The following is a 22,906-nucleotide window of genomic DNA, read 5'->3' as shown; positions in this document are numbered from 1 at the left end:
GGAGTGTTGATGCCTCTTCTCAGAAGGCCCTCCAGCCACCCACTACAATAGCATTTGAACCTGATAGCCAAAAATTCAATGAACTCACGGAAGTAGTCAAGGTCAGACTTGATTCTCCAACAAAAAGAAGCCATTAAGCTCCAAGAGTACTCCCAGTATTGCTGGAAAGGGCTAAATAGTTTAATTTATTATCCATTTATTCTAGATAAATGTCCTGGAAATCCTTTTATAATAACACTATGGAAATCTTTCATAACATGGGCTGCAGAGTTTCAAGAAAATACTGACTTCCACCTTCTCACAAGAGGCAAAAAAATGCTGACTTTGCTAGTGATGTGCACCTATGTATGAATGATTTTTAAAAAGTACTTTAACTACTGTGGTGTACTTATAATTCTTTGCAAATTTTAAAAACTTTACGGGCTAAAACTTAGTTCAATGACTGCTGAAAAAAGAGACATGTTGCTGTAGCTTTTGTCCTGCATTCATCAGAACAAAGGAAATTCCAAATTTCATATCATCAGAACAATTTATACTATAGGGTGAATCAGGTATTGATTTGGTCTGTGATTCGGGAAACTTTGCCACTGTTATTATGTATTAAAACCTAAAAATACTATGAGTATCTTTAGCCCATAATGTCAACACTGCCAGTAACCACCACTGCAATATTCAACTATCCAGTACCGGGGTAATTCATAAACTGTGCATCTGGACTTCTTTCAAAATTTACATTTTTTGACTCACCCTCTTGATTCTAATCTTAATTCTTCGTGCACTTAGTAATTAATGCACTCATTCTGTTAACTCAAGTTAACATGGTTAAACATTCCATTTAAACCATGTGTTTAAAAGTAATTCAGTAATTCTGGTCCACAAACTTCGCGAATATAATCTTATTTTACTAATCAAAAGACTATTTCTTGATCTTCCACCTCATTGTTCGCGGGAGGTGCAGGGCAACCACTTCACACTTTTAAAAATCTCTGACTGATTATCTAAAAGTTACAGCTGACAGCAACTGATGAGGAGAAGTAACTTGACTATCTTCAGGTTTGAAATGCTTTTTACTGCAGAGCATAAACACAGTGCTGTCCTTTCTGGAGGTCCAATTGCTTCTGCCTAATCATGAACATCCCTAAGTTATTCAGTTATCTGGGAGCGGTCCTGAAAATCGAACTTTATCTTCATAAGGTCAGTGTGATGGTCACTCCTGCAGATACTCTTATAGACAGATGCATCTGCAGTGGGTAAATTGATGAAGATGAGGTCAAATGTGCTTCTTGTCCTTGTTCCTTCCTTCATCACCTGCCACATACCCAATGAGGCTCTCTGTGTCATTTAATACTTCACCAGCTTGGGCAGTTGCTGGTGGACCCTGTAGTCCCCCATAAAGTGTACATTCTGTGCCTTTCCAACCTCTGTGCCTCCTCCAATTGGTGTTATGGAGGATTGCTGAGTCATCAGCTGAGTTGTGTTAATCGGTAGGAAAACTCCATGCCCAAGTTTATCCTGAAGTCATGAGGCTTCATGAGGTCCAGAATCAATATTAAGGACTCCCAGACCAACTGTATCCCAGCTGTACCACGCTAGCACCACCTCTGCTGGGCCTGTCCTACCGGTGGAAAAAGGACATAAACAAGAATACTGATGTTTTGGAAGTTAAGGTATATGTTGCTTGATTCATCTGTGAGCCAGCTGTCCAAATTGTTTTAGTAAGCAATGCTTTGCAGGTGGAAAGAGCTGAGTTTGCTGCTGTCGTTTCCAACTCCTCCATTGATGCCAGGTGGTCCATCCAGTTTTATTCCTTTGAAATGACTGAGGGCATATAAATAATGACCACATTACTGTGGGCCTTGAAACACATGCAGAACAGGCCAGATTAAACAAAAAGGCCTTTCAGTGACACGGGTGAGTTTTTGCAACAATTAGCAATAGTTTTATGGTTATCAGGCAGGAAATAGGAGAGTTCAGTTTAGGTAACCCGTTCAGCATGCATGTATTGGGCCGAAGAGCCTGTCTCTCTGCTGTAAGATTCCATGACTATGATTCTCTCAAATTTTAAAAAAATTTGCCATGGTAAGCTTCGAAGAATGGTCCCTCAGCCATTCCCTTGGTCTCCGCATTACTCGCTTAGTGACAATATGGCTATACCAACACCTCCATAATTGCTTCATTAACAATGAAATTATGTAAACAGACCAGCTTGGAATGGCTTATTAAACTTGCTAGAAATGACATGCATTCATACATAGGGATGTGTTCTCCACAAACAAAAGGAATTTGCACTTTTTGGGGGTTACAGAGCCCATTGTTGCCATGACTGCTTGCTGCATGGCAGATCCTTGGTCAGAGATAAGTTTCCAAACACCCAGTATTCTTTTTTTCCTGTGGTATCAGTTACTGTGATTGCTTTAAATTTAGAATTCTTGCATTTGTCCTGATGAGAGGAAGACACAAAAGTTTCAGCAAATGGTTCTCTTTTCAGCACTATTTTAAAATGTAGTTTCCTCCTTGTTTTCAGGCCTGGGGGTATCATGCATTCAGATCGGTCTGCATGTAATTCACTTGAGGCTGGCAGCACACAATATTTATGCTGCCTTTCATTTGAATGCTTAGAGCATTAGCCAGTTGGGACCAGCTGCTTCCTAGTTGAATCATGTAAAGTTAGAATGTGGATACAAAAGTGATTACATGTCAAATGGTATGTTGTCATTTATTGTGGGTGGAATGGAATATAGAAATTTTACTACAGTTGTACCAGACATTATTGAAACCACATCTGCAGTACTGTGTACGGTTTTTACTCTTTATGGAAAAAGAAATAATAGCTTTAGAAGCAGTTCCCAGAAGGTTCCCTCACCACATTCCTGGGATGAAAGGGTAGTCTAATGAAGAGAGGTTGAGCAGGTCAGTTATACCAGTGCTTAGTGTTTAGAAGAATAACAGCTGATCTTATTTAAATGTAAGCTCTTGAGGGACCTGGATGTTAAATACCAGTTTAAAATGCCGGTTAGATAGGCTCCTTTTCTAGACAGTTTTAATGCTGTAAGTCCAACATTATTGATGATGATGTTTTCCTTCTATTTTTAATCTACCTGTTTAGACATATAATGACATATCTCTGAAGCAGGCGAGACTTGAACTTGTGTCTCTGAGTAAGGCCATTACCAGGGTACCACAATAACCTTCATATACACGTGATATTAAGTGCATAGATATTTTCAGAACAACCTGTTTACAACTGTTATTACAGACCTCCGGAGCAGATGGGACAGAACTTGTTTGTTGGTTCAGAAGTAGGGAGACTACCACTGCATCATACATACAATATACATGTACTCACCATTCAATTAATAGATAGCCATCACCTATTCCTGAGTTCCATTTGGTCTTGGCTATCTTGGCCAGACCTTGCTAGATTATAACACTTGATACTGGGGATACCAAGAGTGTATATCAAATTGTCTTGGAAACTAAAACCAGGGGACATATTTTAATAGAAGAAATTTCCCCTTTAAGAAAGAATGACATTTTGTCATTTCTGAAAGTTATTCGCGTATGCAAGTCTCTTCTCTATAATGCAATGCAGGCTGGTAATTTAAATATATTCAAAATTGCAGTAGATTTTTTGATGGAGAAGGGAATCAAGCATAATGGATTGCAGATCAGATAGTGAAAATGTAATGGCCACCAGATGAGATATGATCTCATTGAATGGAGGGGCAGGTTTGAAGTACCAAATGACATATGTCTGTTCTCAAGTCCTATGTTGTTATGAATGCTCAACAGAAGGTCCAACAACCTGCAAGCAAGTACATGTATTACACTTAGCATCCAATTCCTAAACACAGAGTACAATCTTTCCACTGACTGAATAATATGGGTAATGGTGAGAAAATTGGAAAAACCACCAAGTGACATGGGCACTGAGGAGCTTCTCAATGTCAGGATGAAGAAGTCCTATTTTCTAATCATGTTGAACAAGATAAGATTCTGGTGAGTGAATAGTGCAAGGCCTATTTGCATACACTAGGATGCATTAACATCCTCATTATTACACCCTCTCACCTGATAGATATGCAGTTGCCATTCTCTCTCACTTATGATACAAACTAAACAGTGGCAATTCCTGATGTGAATGTCAGAGCAGCAATCTGGCAATTCCATCTCATTGTTTGCTCTTCTGGGCCTCCATCTTGGTCACCAGGCACCAATATCTCAGGGCATGTTCATTGGGAAGCAACTCTAACCATCCTTTCACATGCCAGAATCTCCAAATCCCTATTGGCAAAGCAAGGGGTAATTCCCCCTTTTTCCAACACATCTGGGCCAATTGACAAGAACCATGCAAGGCAACTGTGGATTGCTAAGGCTTGACAAGCTGGCCTCTAAAGATGGTGACAGTGCCAGGAATCCTAGGAGGTCATTGTAGTTTAAAATAAGCCTGCCTGTGGTGCATTGGACAACATGACCATTGGGACACCATGGAGAATGGTGCATATGTAATGAGACAAGTTTGGACAGATAGCGTGAGATAAGTTGTTAGGGCTACCAGCAAGAAATTCTTCATGAAACCCACCAAAACTGACACATTTCTGCTAAAATTCAGCTCAAATTCTTAATGTAAAGCTGTACTCATATTCTATAGGCTTTGCTGACTCCAGAAACACAAGTGAAATCAAGACATCAGAGCAGAGAGATAACTCCCACATTCTCAAACGCAGGCAGTCTTAGTCATGGAAATCAAGAGAAGAAGAGAAACCATGTTTATTCTGGGGGAAGAAGCCTTCAAGGAAATCCCTCCAAAGTGAATGGGAGCAGTTGGTTATGAAGCAAACTCCAATAGGTTAGTATTGCACACCTAGCAGCAAAGACTGCATTGATGTAATTTCATGCTGCTCGGTGCACCACACCCTTGATGCTCATCCATTAGCATTCAGGACTCAGGCCTAATATTCAGATAATCTGCTTCACGCACCTTCCATTATTTCAGGTCCAACCTCACCTGTTGCTGACTCAGCTGTCATGATTCAGCTACGATTCAAATGCAATAATATTCTTCCCTTTCTCTTTTGGTCAAACTTGCCAAAAACAAAAGGGAGAAGTACAGAAACAGTGGAAGATAGACCATAAGATCATACAATGTAGAAGCGGAAGTAGGCCATTCAGCTCATCGAGTCTCCTCCGCCATTGAATGAGATCATGGCTAATCTGAGAATCTTCAACTCCTCCCTTATCATAATAATTTTTGATCCTTTTACAGATTAAAAATCTGCCTATCACTGCCTTGAATATCCTTAATGACCTAGCAACAATAGTCTCTGCATTAAAGAATTCCACAAATTGACTACCCTCTGTGAAAAACCTCTGTGGTTACCTTCATCTATGTTTTAAATTCTTAAATGCATAGATTTAAGAACCAATTCTTCCCCACTGTTATTGGATTCCTGAATAAACCTCTCAAATTTTAAACTTAACACTGAAACTGCTGTTTGTGCGCTTTCTCTGCAGCCATAACATTAAATTCTCCACTCTGTTCTACAACCCTTATGCACTTTGTATGGTATGATCTGCCTATACTGTATACAAAACAAAACTTTTCACTGTACCTAGGTACATGTGACAGTAATAAATCAAATCAAATCAAAGAATAGGCAACACCTTATTCTGAGATTATGCTGTCTGATCCTATAACCCCCAAAGGGGATCCAATCCTTTCCTATGTAAACAGTCAAGGCCAATAAGAATCTAACATGCTTCATTCAGGCCTCCTTTCATTCTTCTAAACGCCAATAAGTACAATCTCAGGTATATCTGCAATCACCAAAGCTTATAAAGGAGGTGATAATCTCTATCATGGTGCTGGCTGCAGCAGAACCTATGGCATCATGCATCACCTGAAGCATTCAGGAGGATGATATGCTCTTACAATATGCCTTATTTTAATTTTCACAATCCTTATTCCACATCCTACTGTCTAGCATGAATTGCAAGACAGAGATTGATTGTTCATGAACCTCTTGCTTTCCAGTCCAATCCTCTTCCCTCATACCAATCCTTCCCTTTTACTTCCTGCTTCAACATGCCCAAGAAGACAAGGGGGAGTGCAGATGAGGGGGAGATAATTGCTGCAGGTAAATTTATGGAAATAGGGAAAAATAAATAAAAATGGGAAAAAAGACCACAAAAAGGAGAAAAAGATAAAATTCCAAATTTATCAACAAATTTTCTTCAAACTATGATATTTTTTTGTGCATCATTTGATAAGTGGTCACGCCTTTCTTTAACATTATATGTAAGCAGACATGACAATTTTAAAATCATGCAAATATTTCTCACTTCCCAAAAAATGCTGCCTTCAGTTTACCAAAAGTGCACTGTACATAGATAAATAATAGACACTGACAGAGCTGGAAGTAAAACAACTGCTAAGCCAAAAGATTAGCCCTTGATTTAGAAAAAAAAGTCTTAAAACTATCAGAAGATACATGATCTAATGTTTAATTTAGTTATCTGAACCAGTCCCTGAAACTGAAACTGTGGGGCACATCTCGATATCTGGAAAGGGGAAAAATGTACATTTGTCACTTCTTAAGGTGTCAGGACAGGGTCCCAATAGTGTCGCAACGTAGGGAATATTAGGAAAGACACAAACACCTGTGAAAAGTATTCTGTCAATTCAACTTAATCTAAATATATTCACAAAAAGTTAGGACAGAGATCAGAATTTTTCTTTGTTTATGTACATGCTGATTCAGAATTCTGATCCTTTCTTTTAACTGTCAGAAGCCTAAAGGTTTAAAGGGGAAGTCCTTGAAAAGCATGTCAAATGTTGCAAAAATCTATTTCAGTTGGAAAACTTGGAATTGGAATCCTATTTTTAAAGTAAGCAGATATCATTAACTTCTCCTAAGGCTTCAGAAAAATAAAATCTGTGATAACTTGGGATACTGCAGTTTTATACACAACAAGTTAAAATACTCACAAGGAATGAAAACTGTTAGAAAGATGACAATTTAAAATACTGCAGTGTAGAAAGCTCCCTGTTAATATTAAAAGCAAGGATGCTGTGAAATGTTTTCTTTCTACCTCAGGTATATCAATACTGTCACTAATCAGTTTAAACTATGCCCTTTCATGTTCCTTCATTTTCTTTTAGGTTTTTGTACAATTCTTTGATGTAACAAGAGCAGGTTTGACCAGACTTCACTAAAACTGGAAAACACTTGAAGAACTGAAGCCCATTCTGTATACTTAAAATTCATATGCTTATATATGCCTTTCTTCTTCACTTGAACATTTTACAATATTCCTTTCTGCTGTCTACACCAACATACATCAAGACCATTTGTCCAAAGGTTTCTTGCTCATAAATATACAAAGGTGCCTTAAACTTACTACTCCACAGTTCAACCATTTGCAGAGCTGTGGCATCTTTTTTGATCAATCTGCAATTTATAAAAGATTGACTGATAAAAGAAATTCACTGTTCTACTAGAGTATGTACAAATTATTTCATATAAAGTGTGTTGCATGAAGTGCAACATTTATGCCTTCACTTGGGGACCTATTTTGCTCATGTTAAGGTAAAGAACTTTTTTAAAACTAAATTATCAACATAAAGCTTTCAGCTTTAGTGGAAAGATGTATTTAACTTTGTTGGGAGAAAAATATACCCCTTAGTATGCTTAAAACTCATACCATTTGCAATGCTCAATAACTTTTCTTCAATTTAAATTAGCCTACCGAAACCTGAATTATGCTGACGATACTTTTAAATGCAGAAAATGATACATTATAGTTGAATGTGCATTAACATAAAATGGACTGGGATGCAATTATTTAAAGCTCCCAGTTTGCTCACATTTATATCGGCTCATTTATTAATCATTTTGTTATGGATTGTGAAAAAGGTAAGGTAAGTGATTTTCTTTATAGAGTATGTTATATCTCCCAGTGCTAATTTAACTCCCCCTAAACACACATATTCAGCCATATGGCATATGCCTTTTTGATACAATTTTATGTGTTAATCGGTATTACTATATTTTCAGTTCATTAACTGAAAGGATGCATGAACCAAAACCTATTTAGCCAATGAGTTGTTGCAGCTTAAACTACCAAAGAGGTCACACAAAGGGTACTTCAATACTGTAAGATACACAATTACTGAAAATACTAAAAGAAAAAAGAGGATAGAAGATTTCTCTGAAAGAAAATAATTCATTAACTCAGATAAATTATTTTAGTATTTTTAGTTTTAGTGTATTTTGTGTCATAGTTGGGGATGCTGGTTAAAAGAAAAGAATTCCATATCTACATGTATATTTATCTTTTCAGCAATAGCAGAAAATACTCAAAGTCCACTTTAGCGTAGGTTACAGAAAAAGTAATGTTTCTTCTGTTCTAGTTCAAAATGTGTCTCAGTGTTTTTTCTGTGAATTTGTTCTCACAGAGCTTGATAAGATTACCTAAACCTAGAATTCTGAGACATATAGAAAAATGATCTAGGCCGAATTCATGCCTATTCCTTAGAAGTAAAGGCACAAAGCAATAATTTGTTATTTCATTCAAACTCACTTGTATTTCATTAAGCAATTTTGGTTAAGTCCAGGGAAAAAAGGATATATCAATGGCTACACTATTGTATTGGTAGATTCTGAAGAAAGAGGAGATTCAGAGCAGATTCAAAGCAGATGTGCTTTACGTTATTGATACTCAAGATGGAGGCATTATCATACACAAGTCAAGGCAATTATATCTGGTCATATCTGACCAGATTGCCATGTTAAAACAATTTAAGTCCTCAGGGATAAAAGCAAAATACTGTGGATACTGCAAATCTGGAATAAAACTAGAACACCTGGAGAAACTCCTCACATCTGCAGCATCTGTGGAGACAAAGTCAGTTAACATTTCAAATACAGTATGATGTTTCATCAGAACTGCCAAAGAAGTTTCAATTGCAACAAACAGTCCAACTGAACTTGAAATGTTACTCTGCTTCTCTCTCCACAGATACAGCCAGACCTGCTGAGTTTCTCCTGCATTTTCTGCTTTGGTTCACATGGTTAACTGCAATAGAACTAGACAGTCTTTGAAGAGATAACTTCCTTGACACCAGTCTGAAGAGAAGGAGTGTCCTGCCAAGATTCAAAGTTGACTGCTTATTTGAATGCTTGTCATCATTTTCTTCTGAGAAAGAGCTTGAGAGTCTCTGTCAAATTTCACAACAGCATAACAGCATCACAGGACATGAGTGAGGAATGCCATTGATTTCCTGTGGAAATCAGTTATAGTAAAATCATGGTGTCTGAGTTTCCCTGTAATTTTTTGATCCTGACAGTTGGAATTCCCATTCTGTTACACAGCTGATCATCTGAGCAGGGACAGGCTACTCTAAGCTGGCAATTCCAACTTTGCTGACCCATAAGAGACATGGGTCAGATTGAAGGCTGACACACAAAATGGATGATCCACGCTGGTCTCCAAAATGCCACAATCAGACTTCTCTGAAATCTGAGGAGAATGAGTAGGGGAGCGTTCAGCCTGAGATAATGGTCAGGGCAAAATCACCAACACTTAGCTGACTGACATGTAGTTTTTAGGATTGTCCCTTTACTCATTTACATTTAAAAGACTATTTAAGACCAGACTCTAAACTTGTAAACATTCACAGAAATTGCCTTTTATACTGAGTTAAATGAATAAAGAAGGAGGTGAAAAAGAATTACCTTTAAAGTGAACAGAACCAATGATTGAATTGCAATTCTTTGAATCAGGTAGCCTGTAGTTGGGTAAAATGTTAATCATTCAGAACCCAACCATGATCCACCTCCCATTTCTCCACTGCCTGGTGTAAAGCAGAGGCAGGCAACTAGACCTTTTCTGGAATGGATTGGCCAAGAAAATATTTTTAATGAGGCTTACAGCTCTGTTAATCTGCTGGTTTTACAATGGCCATGCCTCAGACAAATGGAGAGTTGAAGGGAGTTGAGGAGATGAGTACAACTTTATGACATGCTAAATGTTTTTCCCTGCCCCTACAAACTTTCCAGCTGTCACAACCACACATCATCATCAGTTGGAGATTGAACTATGTCACCACAGTGTCAGGATCAAATCGACTTGCTATTCCTCACCAATGCTCCCTCCAGCTCACATACCATTCACCCCCTCCATCCTGGGCTCAGCGATCAGATTGCCTCCATTACGTGCCCACCAGTATATGATAATTTACCTGCATTTTTTTAAAAAAGGTCCCTGTGATGTGAGCTTTTTACTTGGTCCAGCTGCTGCTTATCCCTACTTACCCTGGAGAAGGAGTATAGTGAGCTATTTTATTTTAAATCACTGCAGTTCACTGTGCTGCTTAGAAGGGGTTCCAGGTTTTCAGGGCAGGGACATTGAAGGAATGCTGAATATAATTCAGCATTGGCATAGGTGATGCAGTTCCCATGTAACTGCTGCCATCTCCTTTTTTAAGTGGCAGAGACCATGGGCTTGGAAAATGCCATCAAAAGATCTTTGGCTCATTTTTATTTATTCATTCATAGAATGTGACCATTGCTAGCTGGTCCATCACTGCTAATTGTCCTTAAGGATGTGGTTTCTTCTTGAATCATTGCAGTCCATTTTGATGCAAGTGAATCCACAACACTATCAGGGAGGGATTTCCAGTACGTTGATTCAGTGACACTGAAGGAATGGTGATATGGTTCCAAATCAGGATGATGAGCAGCTTGAAGGGGAAATTGCAGGTGATGGTGCTCCCCTGTCTTTCTAGGTGTAGTGATCTTAGGTTCAGAAGTGCTAACCAAGGGGTCTTGGTGAAGTTCTGCAGTGTATCTTGCAGATGCTACACACTATTCTGTGTCTGTAGTGAAGTGAGTGAATGTTTGTAGCTGAGGTGCCAATCATGTGGGTTCCTTTGCTTTGGACAATGTCAAGCTTCTTGAATGTGTTGGAGCTGTAGTCATCCAAACAAACTGAAAGTTCATTCCTGGCATTTGAATTGTAAAGAAAGATAGAACTTGCATTTATAAAATTTCTTTTATTACTTTGGAATAGCTCAAAACACTTTTTGCAGCTAATTGTGTATTCTTGAAGAGTGTGACAATGCTACGGCTCTAAGAGGTATATTTTCTGCTTATTTTTATGAAGAATAATTGAGACAAAGCCAGTTGAATGGAATGCTCCAAGCCAGTAAAGTAAACAGCTTGGGTGTCCTTGGAGTTTTTTTACAAGTTGGAACAATAGAAGCGGCATGAATGGGTGGAGTTAAGCTCCCACAGAACCAGGGTTTCAGTTTAGCTTTCAGTAGTTGTTGGGACTTTGAAGCTGGTTGTGGAAGTTGCTACATGCTACTAGATGGAGTTCTCTTTCTCAGCCAGAATTTTTTCTGGATATTCTTTCCTCCCGGACTGGAGAAACACGGCATATGAGACAATCTGTTTTGCTGACTTTGCCTTTGCAGAGAACAGTTTATGGGATGTTACTATATTGGAACGGTTGCTGTTTAGTTGTTAAATAATTTATTGTTCTGTTAAGTTCTCCAAGAGAGTTAATTAGACCAATTCTTCTTTCTTTTGTTCGTATTTCAACTGTTTCCCTTATAACTGAGTCATGTACCTAATTGAATTACATCTGGAACACAGAACTTTACACTTAACTTCAAATAAGAAAAAGTTAGGGTAGAGTCTATCTCCTTGATATATTTGAAGGAGATATTGGTCTGGTTCATAACAAGATACGTCATACTGTGAATGGAAAATCCACAAAAATAACATTATCATAATGACCAGAAAATCTACTGTAGGCTGTAGGAGACGCAGATGGTCAACCATGTCACAAGGGTTAGGAAAGGTTAGATAGAAAACTTTCCCCTCACATCAAAAAAACCGAAACCAAGGGAGATTGTGTTTCTTTGTATTGGATTTTCAGGAAGCAAGTTTGTGTCACATCTGGCATAGGATGGAGTAGTCTTTTCTTCAATAGAGACACACAAGAAAGTAGTTGTATACCAGTCTTATGAAGATGGGGCACACCATCCAGTAGGTCAGTTGTCTCACTTCAGTAGTCAATGCATACATGTATGTTGTCTGTATTAGAACACTAGAGCAATGCTTCCATACTGGTCAAAGACTACAGAGTGGCCCATGTGCAGAGTCCATGCTGGTAAGTCAATTCCCAGCAGGCTAAGCAGATGTAGTTAATGAGTGAGATCAGAGACATCAGGCACACATGTTCCAGAATACCTGGACAGATTCCATGAAATCTGTGGGTTCCTGGGGTAAAGAAGAATCGACAGATGTAGCAAGATGCTGAGTTAAGTACGCAACTGAAACTGTGGGAGTGGAAGTATGTCATGTCATGGAAGTTATTCGATTATTTTTCTATGCAGAGAGTTTGGGAAAGAAAAGGTGACATTTCAATGTTGTGTTTCAAAGCCAAATTATAAAAGATATTGAGAATAAAAAGTATTTAAAATGCTTAAAATAAGACAATTTGATAATTGCCTGTCTTTGTAATCAAAAATACAGCTGTCTCCCATTGTTTTGGGAAGTATCTGGTTCCAGATGCTTGACCAGAGGTTTCTGGCATGCCAATCCTTCTGGCTGTGATTCCAAGAAGATAAAAATAGAGAGAGGCTTTGAACAAGAGCCACAAGAGCAAGCCTTGGTAAAGATCAAACTGAAGGAATTTGCTTTTACACATTTTGCATTCTTAAGACGTTCCAAAGCAATTAGCATCAAATGAAATACTTTTGAAGTGTGTCACTACTGTATGCAAGTGAACATGGCATCCAAATTACAGTCAGCAAGGTCTATGAACAACTACATGAAAAATAGAGATAATTTGTTTTGGTTCTCAGTTAAAGGATTAAAATTTGGTTAAGGGAATTCCCCTTTTCATTTTCCCAATAGTGAAAGGAATCCACATTTACCTGAGAAACAAGACAATTCCTAGGTAAAACGTCTCATTTGAAAAGCCAGCACATTCAATGCTGTAACATTGACTCACTGTTACATTGTTACACCATGTCAGTTTAGATTATGTGCACAAGTCTTTTCGAGTCGGTCTTGACTACTCACAGGCAGAAGTGCTGCAACGGAGCTGAAGTCGAGAAAGAAAATAGAGAAGCCCAGTTGGGAGGCATTTTGTTTAAAATCAATCATCAAAGCAGGAAGAAATTCCCTATTTTTCACATTAAGTTTTGCTAACTGAATTATAGGACACCAATGATAACGGTTGCTCTGAATATTCACTTGCTGTGAAGTACCTTAACTATTCTTTCTGGCCTGGCAACACCAGGTAGTTTGGCGACTGAATTCAATATTTTTAAAGAGGATGCTTCAGGCAAAAACCTAAATACCTAAACATTAAAATTGCTGGACTTATTTTTGTAGCATCATGTCAGTGTTCTTTTCACAAACATCCTTCATGGTTGATGATCTCTTTTACTGTCTGAAGTTTATACCACATGCTGTATTTCATTTCTAATTTATTTGTTGTGTTACAGAAGCTAGCACTATTTACAAAGGACAACAGCTGTAATGTTACAAACAGCGAGAAAAAAAAATGGATTTTTAACAAGTATTTACCTCCAGGAGGCAATTTTATTGCTGCAAGATCACTTGCCACATATCCTTAGCGATTGGAGTCATTTAGTTGAATTCTGTAGTTGAAATAGGGGACTGGGCCTCTCAGTTACCTTGCGTGTAATCTCTGGGTATGGGGCCTAATGGGATAATTATTTTTATCTGTAAAAGAAGTGAAAGGCCTCATATACAATGGAAGTTAGTGTCTTTTAAAAAATAAATATTTAGTTTGGAATAATTCCCATGGAAACAGATAACTTTAAATAGAAAGAAAACCAATGGACAAAATATTCTTTTTAAATATTGTAATAAACCATTTAAAAGCAACATAGTTCGAACATCAATAAACAGGTAAAGGATATTTCAAATGAAAAGCAAGTTCCATTTTAGATAGTTGATACAGCAAAGACATGTTTGACATAGTTACAAGCACTCTCATTACTTTCCGTGCAAATATGACATCACATGCAATCTCACAGTTGGTCCAACTCAGCCTCTGTAACTGTCCCATTCAATTGTTTCAGTTTTGAGTTGCATTCACCAGCAGCTGTATTCCACTTAGACATATTAAACACTTAAAAAGTACATGTCCATGAACCTTCTTCCACTTGATCATGAGTTCAAATGCCACAAAATTTCCAGACACTCCCTTCTCTGATTCATTTAAATGGTCTTCTACAGTGACCTGCTTTTCCTGCCTTCATCTGTCTATTCTGTCTAACAGTATAGCTCAGTCTTGCTATATTCTCAAAGCCCTAAAGGAACACCAGGATCTGATATAAACTGACAAACAGAAAACTGATCTATTCATGGGGTGTTGGTCCACCACTTTTCATCATTTAAATAAATGATTTGGATGTGAGCCTAAGAGGTATAATTAATAAGTTTGCAGATGACACCAAAATTGGAGGTATAGTGGACAGCGAAGAAGGTTACCTCAGATTACAACGGGATCTTGATCAGATGGGCCATTGGGCTGAGAACTGGCAGATGGAGTTTAATTTAGATAAATGTGAGGTACTGATTTTTGAAAAAACAAATCTTAGCAGGACTTATACATTTAATGGTAAGGTCCTAGGAAGTGTTGCTGAACAAAGAGACCTTTTGGTGCAGGTTCATAACTACATGAAAGTGGATTTATAGATAGATAGGATAGTGAAGGAGGCATTTGGTATGCTTTCCTTTATTGGTCAGAGTATTGAGTACCGGAGTTGGGAGGCATTTGGATGAGTGTATGAATAGGAAAGGTTTGGTGGAATATGGGCCTGGTGCTGGCAGGTGGGACTAGTTTGGGTTGGGATCTGGTCGGTATGGACAAGTTGGAATGAAGGGTTTGTTTCCGTGCTGTACATCTCTATGACTCAATGGAGAAGTTTGCTTGTGTCAGCTCTCATCAGTTCTAGTCACTGGACAGGTTGGAACCTCATCACCGCAAGAATTTGCATCCATATGGCAATCTCAGGTCACAGAGAACCTAATGATGTCAAAACCAGAAAGCAAATTATCCTTCTTCCATTTTGTTCTCAAAGTGAACATTACACAAAAATGCATTATTGGCTTTTCCCATGCACATACGTCATCTGAAGTAAAACATTTAGGAAGAGGTGTGTGTTATGTGTGTAATTTATATATGAGCATAACAATTCTTTTTGGGTTTAGATTTGGTGGCAAATAGGTTTTGGTTTTTATCTTTGAAAGGGTTTAATGATTAAATTGCTAAGCTTTCTGGAACTGTGATTCTTTTTAAAGTAAAAATGAGAAATATTACCTGGAGTACAATGGGAATCTACATCAAGTACACAGTGAGTTAGAGTAGGCTTCCAATTGGAAGGTGTTGGGATACTTTTTGGTTTGGGAAAGACCAATGATTGCCTGGGAATACTGTGGATTTCAGTTCCTGGACATCCTAGTGGAAGTTAGATATGTAAAACAGTTTCACTTGAGGAAAAGAGATAGTTTAGAGCTATTAAGAGAAAATTTATCTCAGTGTAAGGAGACAAACTAAGTTCTAAACCAGGAGTATTTGGTTGGAACCCTGAAGAGGTTATTTGAAAATAAGAATGTCTAAATTCAGTTGGGAGAATGCTCAAAGATGTAACTCCTGTCTAGACTGATTCAGTGGTGATCTTGCTATTTGAATGTCTGAGCAGTAACTTTTAAGCAAGGTTGAATTGAATCTGAAAATCAATTCTGTGTGTAAAATAAACAGGAAATGCTAGAATTATACAACTCATAAGTTAGCATCTGAAAAGCATGTCAGCTTAAAATTTCAGGAAGACCTTTTAATTATTATTCTTTGCATCTTGATTAACAAAAGGATCTAAACCATTCCTCTGTCTCTTTCTAGTTGAGGTTGATTAAATTGCTGTTGACTCTTATCATTTTGTTTTACACTTCTGAGATTGTAACAGGTTAAGTAATTCACAAAGGATGCTGCATTAGCCAGAGTTAGGCTGACTGGCAGCAACACAGAAGCAATCATTGAACAGGTAAATTTACAACAAAATCACCATTGTTTTCCAGTCCTAATTAAACGGGAGTGGAAAACTGCTGGATATAACAAGGACTGCGACAGCACTCTATAAATCCCTATGGTGTGGAAGCAGGCCATTTCACTCATTGCGTCCACAGTGATCCTTCAAACAGCACCCCTATCCTATAACCTCATATTTCCCATGGCTAATCCACCTGTCCTGCATACTATAGGCAATTTAGCATGGCCAATCCATCCAATCCTCACATCTTTGGACTGTGGGAGGGAACTGGAGCACCTGGAGAGAATATCAAAACTCAACACACACAGTCACCCAAGGCTGGCATCAAACCTGGATCTCTGGTGCTCTGAGGTAGCACTGCTAATCTCTGAGCTACCATTATTAAAAGTTTTTTTTTAAGTAAGGATCAGAATAGGAATGAGAGTATCAAGAAGAAGGCAAGGAGTGATTGATAGCAATTCAAAGTAAATGTGGACTTAAGGAAAATGACTTTCCGCCTTTAATAAAGGCAACCAATAAATTACTGTATAATTTGGGAATGGGATTTATGGAGTATACATTTGTTTCAGTTCACCTGTATAAAAGTAAATCAGAATGCAAGATATATTGTGAAAGAATGCTCACATTTTGTTGTCACCAGTGTACAAAAATGCACCAGTGATGAAGCTGTTCTTTGCACTGAATTTGCATTTGATGTAGAACTTTCCAGTGTTGATTAGCACATGTGCTTACGTTTCTTTCTGTGGCTGTTATTTCCTGAAACAAATTGCCAGCAGTCATAGTTTGAGGGAGACTGCTCCATATCAGGCATGACTAACCAGGAAACTCTAACCAGACAACTAACCACAGGTTGATAGCTATGAATGTACCTTCCATAACTAACAAGTCCATGAGCTTCTGGTTCAGAAGCAGGAATGCTATCATAGCATCATAAGGCATCCTGCAAATAACAAAGTTATTACAGTAATTAAGTTATGCAAAGCCATTCTGTTTAACAATTCTTGTTGCTGTGTTTCTCACCTTGCTACAAGTTCAAAATGTGAAATTTTACACCAAACTACATGTTTTCCCACATTCTACTTGAGTTGGAGAAATGTTTGAAGTGGGCTGTTGCTGCAGTAGTAAAGGAATCATTTAGCCATCATCTCGTGGCAGCTAAATCCCAAGAGGGACCAGCTGCAGGCTACACATGCTGTGCAAAATCATGAGTAATCTCATCCTGCATCCTTTTGGCTACATGTGCTGATGTCAGCAGGGGTAGATTGAAGAGTATGCCTGTGCTGCTATTCTGAGAGACAGCACACATATCTGAGCACATTCCATTATTGGGCACTGACTGTACTAACCACTGAGCTTAAAAGGGATCAAGTCACTCATGACTCTAAAGTGCTGGCAGAGCCAGAATGATTGGCTTTAATGAGTCTTCCCTTACATGGCAAGATGAAGAAAAGGAGATTAGTGAACAACATGAATGTTTCATGATATATTTAACTGCCAAATAATAAAAGATGCAGAAATGAGAAAATCAGAATCTTATGATGACCCCCTCCCATTATTATCTTCCACAACCTCCATGACTCCAGAACAAGCATTCCCATGCTACATTTTCACTGAAGTAAGGAAGGCTCAGTGGTTTATTGCCTGTTGCTAATCTTTCAGAGCTGTTATGTGTTATCTTCAAATGCTTTGGACACCTGCAATGTTTCCTGCTGGTCTGGCATTACTATTCAAGATCAGTTTATTGTAATAAGTTTTTGGTGGATGTGGTTCTCAGGGATGTAGTATCAGGTTCTGGCAGCAATTGTTCAGATCAGTATTAAGGATAGCAATAGATAAGCCAGCACTGACTTCATCCAAACTGTTTCATAGTGTAAATAGTAGACATGAACTGCTCATTCTTCATCAAATAATGTTGTAGTATTTCAGAAAATGCAAGTTCCGTTTTTGGGAGTGAGGGCAAGTTAACATTAAAAGAAACATTACTAGAATAATTCTATTTCATCTGTGATTAGAGTCTAAGAAAAGATCAAGAATACAATCTCCACAATGTGGAAACAGGTCATTTGGCCCTACAAGTCCACACCAAATTGTATCCCACCAGACTCACCCCTCTACCCTGTACCCCACATTTAACTGTCAAATAATAAAAGATGCAGAAACAAAAAAAATCAGAATCCCATGATGATCCCCTCCCATTATTATCTTCCACAGCCTCCATGACTCCAGAGCATGCATTCACAGGCTGCGTTTTTACTGAAGTAAGGAAGGCTCATCTTTGAACACTGGGCAATTTAGCATGGCCAATACACCTCACCTACACATCTTTGGATTGTGAGGGGAAACTAGAGCACCTGGAGGATATCCACACAGTCATCTGAGGTGGGAATCAAAACCAGGTCCCTGGTACTGTGAGGCAGCAGTGCTAACCACTGAGCCACCTGAGAAGAAGTACATTAGTATGAAAATAGAAAGTGTTTGGGAAATTCAGCACACCTAGCAGCATCTATAGGCAGACAAATAGAGTTAACATTTCAAGTCCAGTATGACTCTTGGACTTTACAAGATTGACAAAATACAAATATCAATTTGCAGCCTCATAATATTGGTTTATAATGAATCCTGACTGCAGAAGGAAAGACAAAGTTCATAAGGATATTTGTCAAGTGTTTGGGACTTCAATTGTGTTCATGAGCAATTGTTTGTTGAAGGTCTCACCTATTCCAGAGGTGTATAATAACATCACTAAACAGGTTGACCAGGAAAAATAGTTTAAATAAAAAGAACAATATATGGTAGGACAGATTACAACATCAAACAGCGTGCAATGCTGATTTGAGAGCAGCCCTGATATTTCTAAACTGTACATTCCAACAACACCCAATTTACTCTGAAGAAATGATTAAAAGGAATGAAGGATTCCCACCTTCTCCACCACCACCACCTCCACAATAATTTGTCACTTTAGTTGTGTCCCTGAATAGTGTGACTTTAAGTGAAATGAGGTGAAGTGAATCAGATTTGTTTATATCAATCAATGTATAACTGGAGTTAGGTGGTTCTTTTTAGGGTCATCTGCAGGTTCTGTGAATGGGCTGGCTGCTGTCTGAAGGGAGTCATTGATCAAATTATCATAATGGTGAATTGACTTACTTCTGATCATTTAATTTGTGTTCCGTTGCCTTTCACAAGTGCATTCAGTTTCCCTGCATGACAGCAGGATATTGTTAGGAGTTTTCTCCAGAAGGACCTGCAACCTCAGAAGTACACAAATTGGCTTTATTGACATCGCTGAAGTACCTATCTTATGCAATAGCTTCCAATGTTGCCTGGTAGATATAAATTAAGTATCGTTAAACAAAACGCATTTCGTCAAAGCTTTACGTCTTGCGCTTATCAAGGCAATTCACAAGAAAAATAACATAAAAGGAAAAGAAAAATGAGAAAAGAGTGCTCATTGATTGGCAGGTGGACTCTGATTGGTAAATTGAGAACTGATAACTATTGAGAATGCAGCAATTGTTGATGACTAACAGTTAACTGCAAAACTTAGTTTAAATTTTAAACCAGGCAGTTTGACTCCAATTGATCAAGTTTAACCCTGGGAAATTCCGGGTAATTCAGTTTTCCCTTTAGTGCAAGGCAAAACAACTTCAGTAAAGTATGTATTTCTTTTCAAGAATGTGTTGAAATTTTAACAGTCTCAGTTGGTAGTGTTTCTAACGGAATACCCATGTGAATAAGACTGAGTATTATGTATTTAAAAAAATGACTAAAAAGTTGGAACAATCATCACAACCATGACATACATGAAATAATAACAAATAATAACATACATTATAATGAGCAATGTTGACTGAATCAATACTTAGTGAGGAATTATTGTACTAAGTAGCATTGAGAACTATTTACAACTTAGGTGTTAGAGTGTATTGAAGCTTTAACTGAAAACAAAGACTGAATACCTAAAGGGAATTGTGTGTCTAGTGCTGTAGTGCATTTCTGTTCATCTAAAAGATCGTGCTGAAACAGTTACTTCCAGATAAATCTGGTAAGGTATTTTCTAGGATTTGCACATGAATGGGAGAATTAAGAGGGGACATATAGAGCAGGACATGCTTCTGGAAGAAGAATAATGATGAGGCAGAGAAAGATTCTCAGAAGGAGGTGACATTTGCCTAAGGATTTCAGGAAACAATTCTCTTAACTTTGACAAAGGCTGCAAATCTAAAAGATGTTTCTACTTCATAGAAGTGGTTGTGGCTGAAATTCTACCTACTGCTGCTACAAATGCAAAATCAAAGCAGGTCAAGAAACATATTGACTGTGAACATCAAGGTGACCATATATCTTAACCTTTATAGCTCAATCTATGCTGCTGTTAGAGATGTAACAACTATCTCAAACTGTGCTTTGCCCTTAAGACCACTCATTGAGGTTCCTAATAAATATGGAAGCAATTTAATATAATTACCATTGGCAGAGATAAGCAAGCAGTGTGAATAAAAGAATTTGTATAGGCTTGAGTTCTTCCACAGTTAGGCTATTGCTGACCCGAGGTGATCTCTGTGAGCTAATAGGAATTCAATTCCCTCAATATGCAACTGATGAGCAACACTGGTATCACAATATGCAGATAAATGCCTATTATCCTGGTAGCAGTCTTTACAGTTAACAGTTTGACAAACAGCCAAAATGTGGCAAGTATTACCTATTCTTGACTCAGGACAAAAACAGCCATACATGCATAGAACAGAACTGTAATTACAGGCCAATGCTACCACAAACTAACATTATAGAGCATACTAGTGACATCCTCAGGCATTAGTTATTTTGCTGCCTAGACTGCTCTGAAGAAGCCCTGCAGTTTTTAGCTGAATGGGTATCAGGATCAATGGTAGCATGCGGCATAATTGTACCATTATAAGAGATGATTTGGAGATGCCAGTGTTGGACTGGGGTGTACAAAGTTAAAAATCACACAACACCAGGATACAGTCCAACAGGTTTAGTTGGAAGCACTCTAGCATTTGGAGCGATGCTCCTTCATCAGGTGTTGGACTATAACCTGGTGTTGTGTGATTTTTAACATTATGAGAGAACACTTCTCATTACTGTGTATTGGGTAAGAAGCTGAGAACCAGAACATGAAGAAAATGAGTATAAAGAGGATGAAGAAGGATAAAAGGGGGAACTACGGTAGATAATGGAGAAGCATAAAGAGGGAGACTATAACATAAACACTCCCTTTCTGCCAGGTTTTACATAGCTCCTATTCACCAACAGTGCCTCTCTTCTCCTCATTCTTCCATCACTGACCATTACATATCATACAATGGTCAGTTTCATAAATTCAAATCATTACATAAAGTAAACAAACAAAAAAATCCCCTTTTGTGCATTTTCAGTGCCAGCCACCTTTCTGCTTTATCACTCCAGGTATTCACAGAAGGTGGATCCTGAGTAATGAAGATACCAGCTGCTGGCAAATAGGTATCAATAGTTTGAGTAAGTGGAGAAAAGGAGAAAGTGAGGACTGCAGATGCTGGAGATCAGAGTCGAAAAATGTGGTGCTGGAAAAGCACAGCTGGTCAGGCAGCATCCCAGGACAAGGAGATTCAACATTTCAGACATAAGCCCTTAATCAAGAATGGAGCAAAATCTGGCAGATGGAATAGAATGAGGGTAATGTGAAGTTGATCAGATTGGTAGGAAGAATAAAAAGAAAGAATATTAAGTAAACAACAATATGGAATTCCAAGTTGCAGAGGCATTGCAATGTTCCAGTGCATGCCTTACAAGCAGATACTATATTGGTATAGCATGTAATCAGGAAGGCTAAAGGGATGCTATCCTTTATTATGAGAGGAGTTAATCATCAAATTAAAGATATAATACTTCTATTTGCAGGGCATGGGTGAGACCACATGGGTTGAATGTTATTTTGTTCTTGTGAGTTAAGGGATACAGTGGAGGGAATTATAGACTGGTTAGCCTGATATCAGTAGTACAGAAAATGTTACAGTCCATTATAAAAGATTGAATTGCACTCCAGCAGAATCTACAGGCAAATGCCCTGGCAATCCCCTAGTCAGCCAATACCATCAAGCTAGAGGATCAACCCTGGTTTAAGGGAGAGTGCAGGACACATATCAGGATCAGCACCATGCATCCTGAAAAATAATGTATCAACCTGGTGGAAGCCACTAATCAGGTCTACTTGCATGCCAAGCAGCATAAAAAGCAAGTGATAGGTGGAGCTAAGCAACCCCAAATGGATCAGAGCTAAGATCTGCAGCCCTGGCACATCCAATCATGAATGGTGATGGGCAATTAAATAACTCACTGGAGGAGGAGGTTCCACAAATATCTCCACCCTCAGTGATGGAAGAGTCCAATATATCTGTGCAAAAGATATGGCTGAAGCATTCACAGCACTCCTCAGCCAGAAGTGCTGGAAGATTGATCCATCACAGCCTCCTCCAGTGGTCCACAGTATCACAGATGCCAGCCTTCAGTAAATTTGAGTCACTCCACATGATATCAAGAAATGGTTGGACGCACTAGGTAGCGGAAAGGCTACAGGCCTTGATAACACACCAGCAAAAGTAGGGAAAATTGCTGCTCCAGAATAGGTCAATCTTCTAGCCAAACTCTTTAGTACACTTGCAACACTGGCATCTACCGACAATGAGGAAAATTGCCCAAGTATGAAGATAAAACAGGATAAATCTAACCTGGCCAATTACCACCCCATCAGTCTTTTCTCAATCATCAGTAACAGTGCTATTGAGTATCACCTGCTCAGTG

At 38.3% G+C, this 22,906-nt stretch overlaps 1 protein-coding gene across 1 annotated transcript in view; it reads right to left on the bottom strand.

Annotated features, from left to right (window-relative positions):
• Positions 1–22,906, bottom strand: part of ush2a (Usher syndrome 2A (autosomal recessive, mild)) — a 985,309-nt gene that overhangs the window by 436,786 nt on the left and 525,617 nt on the right. The window contains 3 exon segments of the mRNA XM_060830996.1: positions 13,608–13,700; positions 16,969–17,039; positions 18,222–18,232. Coding sequence (XP_060686979.1) covers positions 13,608–13,700; positions 16,969–17,039; positions 18,222–18,232 — 175 coding nt within the window.

Source organism: Hemiscyllium ocellatum, chromosome 10 (assembly GCF_020745735.1).
Source record: "Hemiscyllium ocellatum isolate sHemOce1 chromosome 10, sHemOce1.pat.X.cur, whole genome shotgun sequence".
NCBI lineage: Eukaryota > Metazoa > Chordata > Chondrichthyes > Orectolobiformes > Hemiscylliidae > Hemiscyllium > Hemiscyllium ocellatum.
Note: the sequence above shows the minus strand (reverse complement) of the source record. Positions and strands in the feature narration are given on the sequence as shown.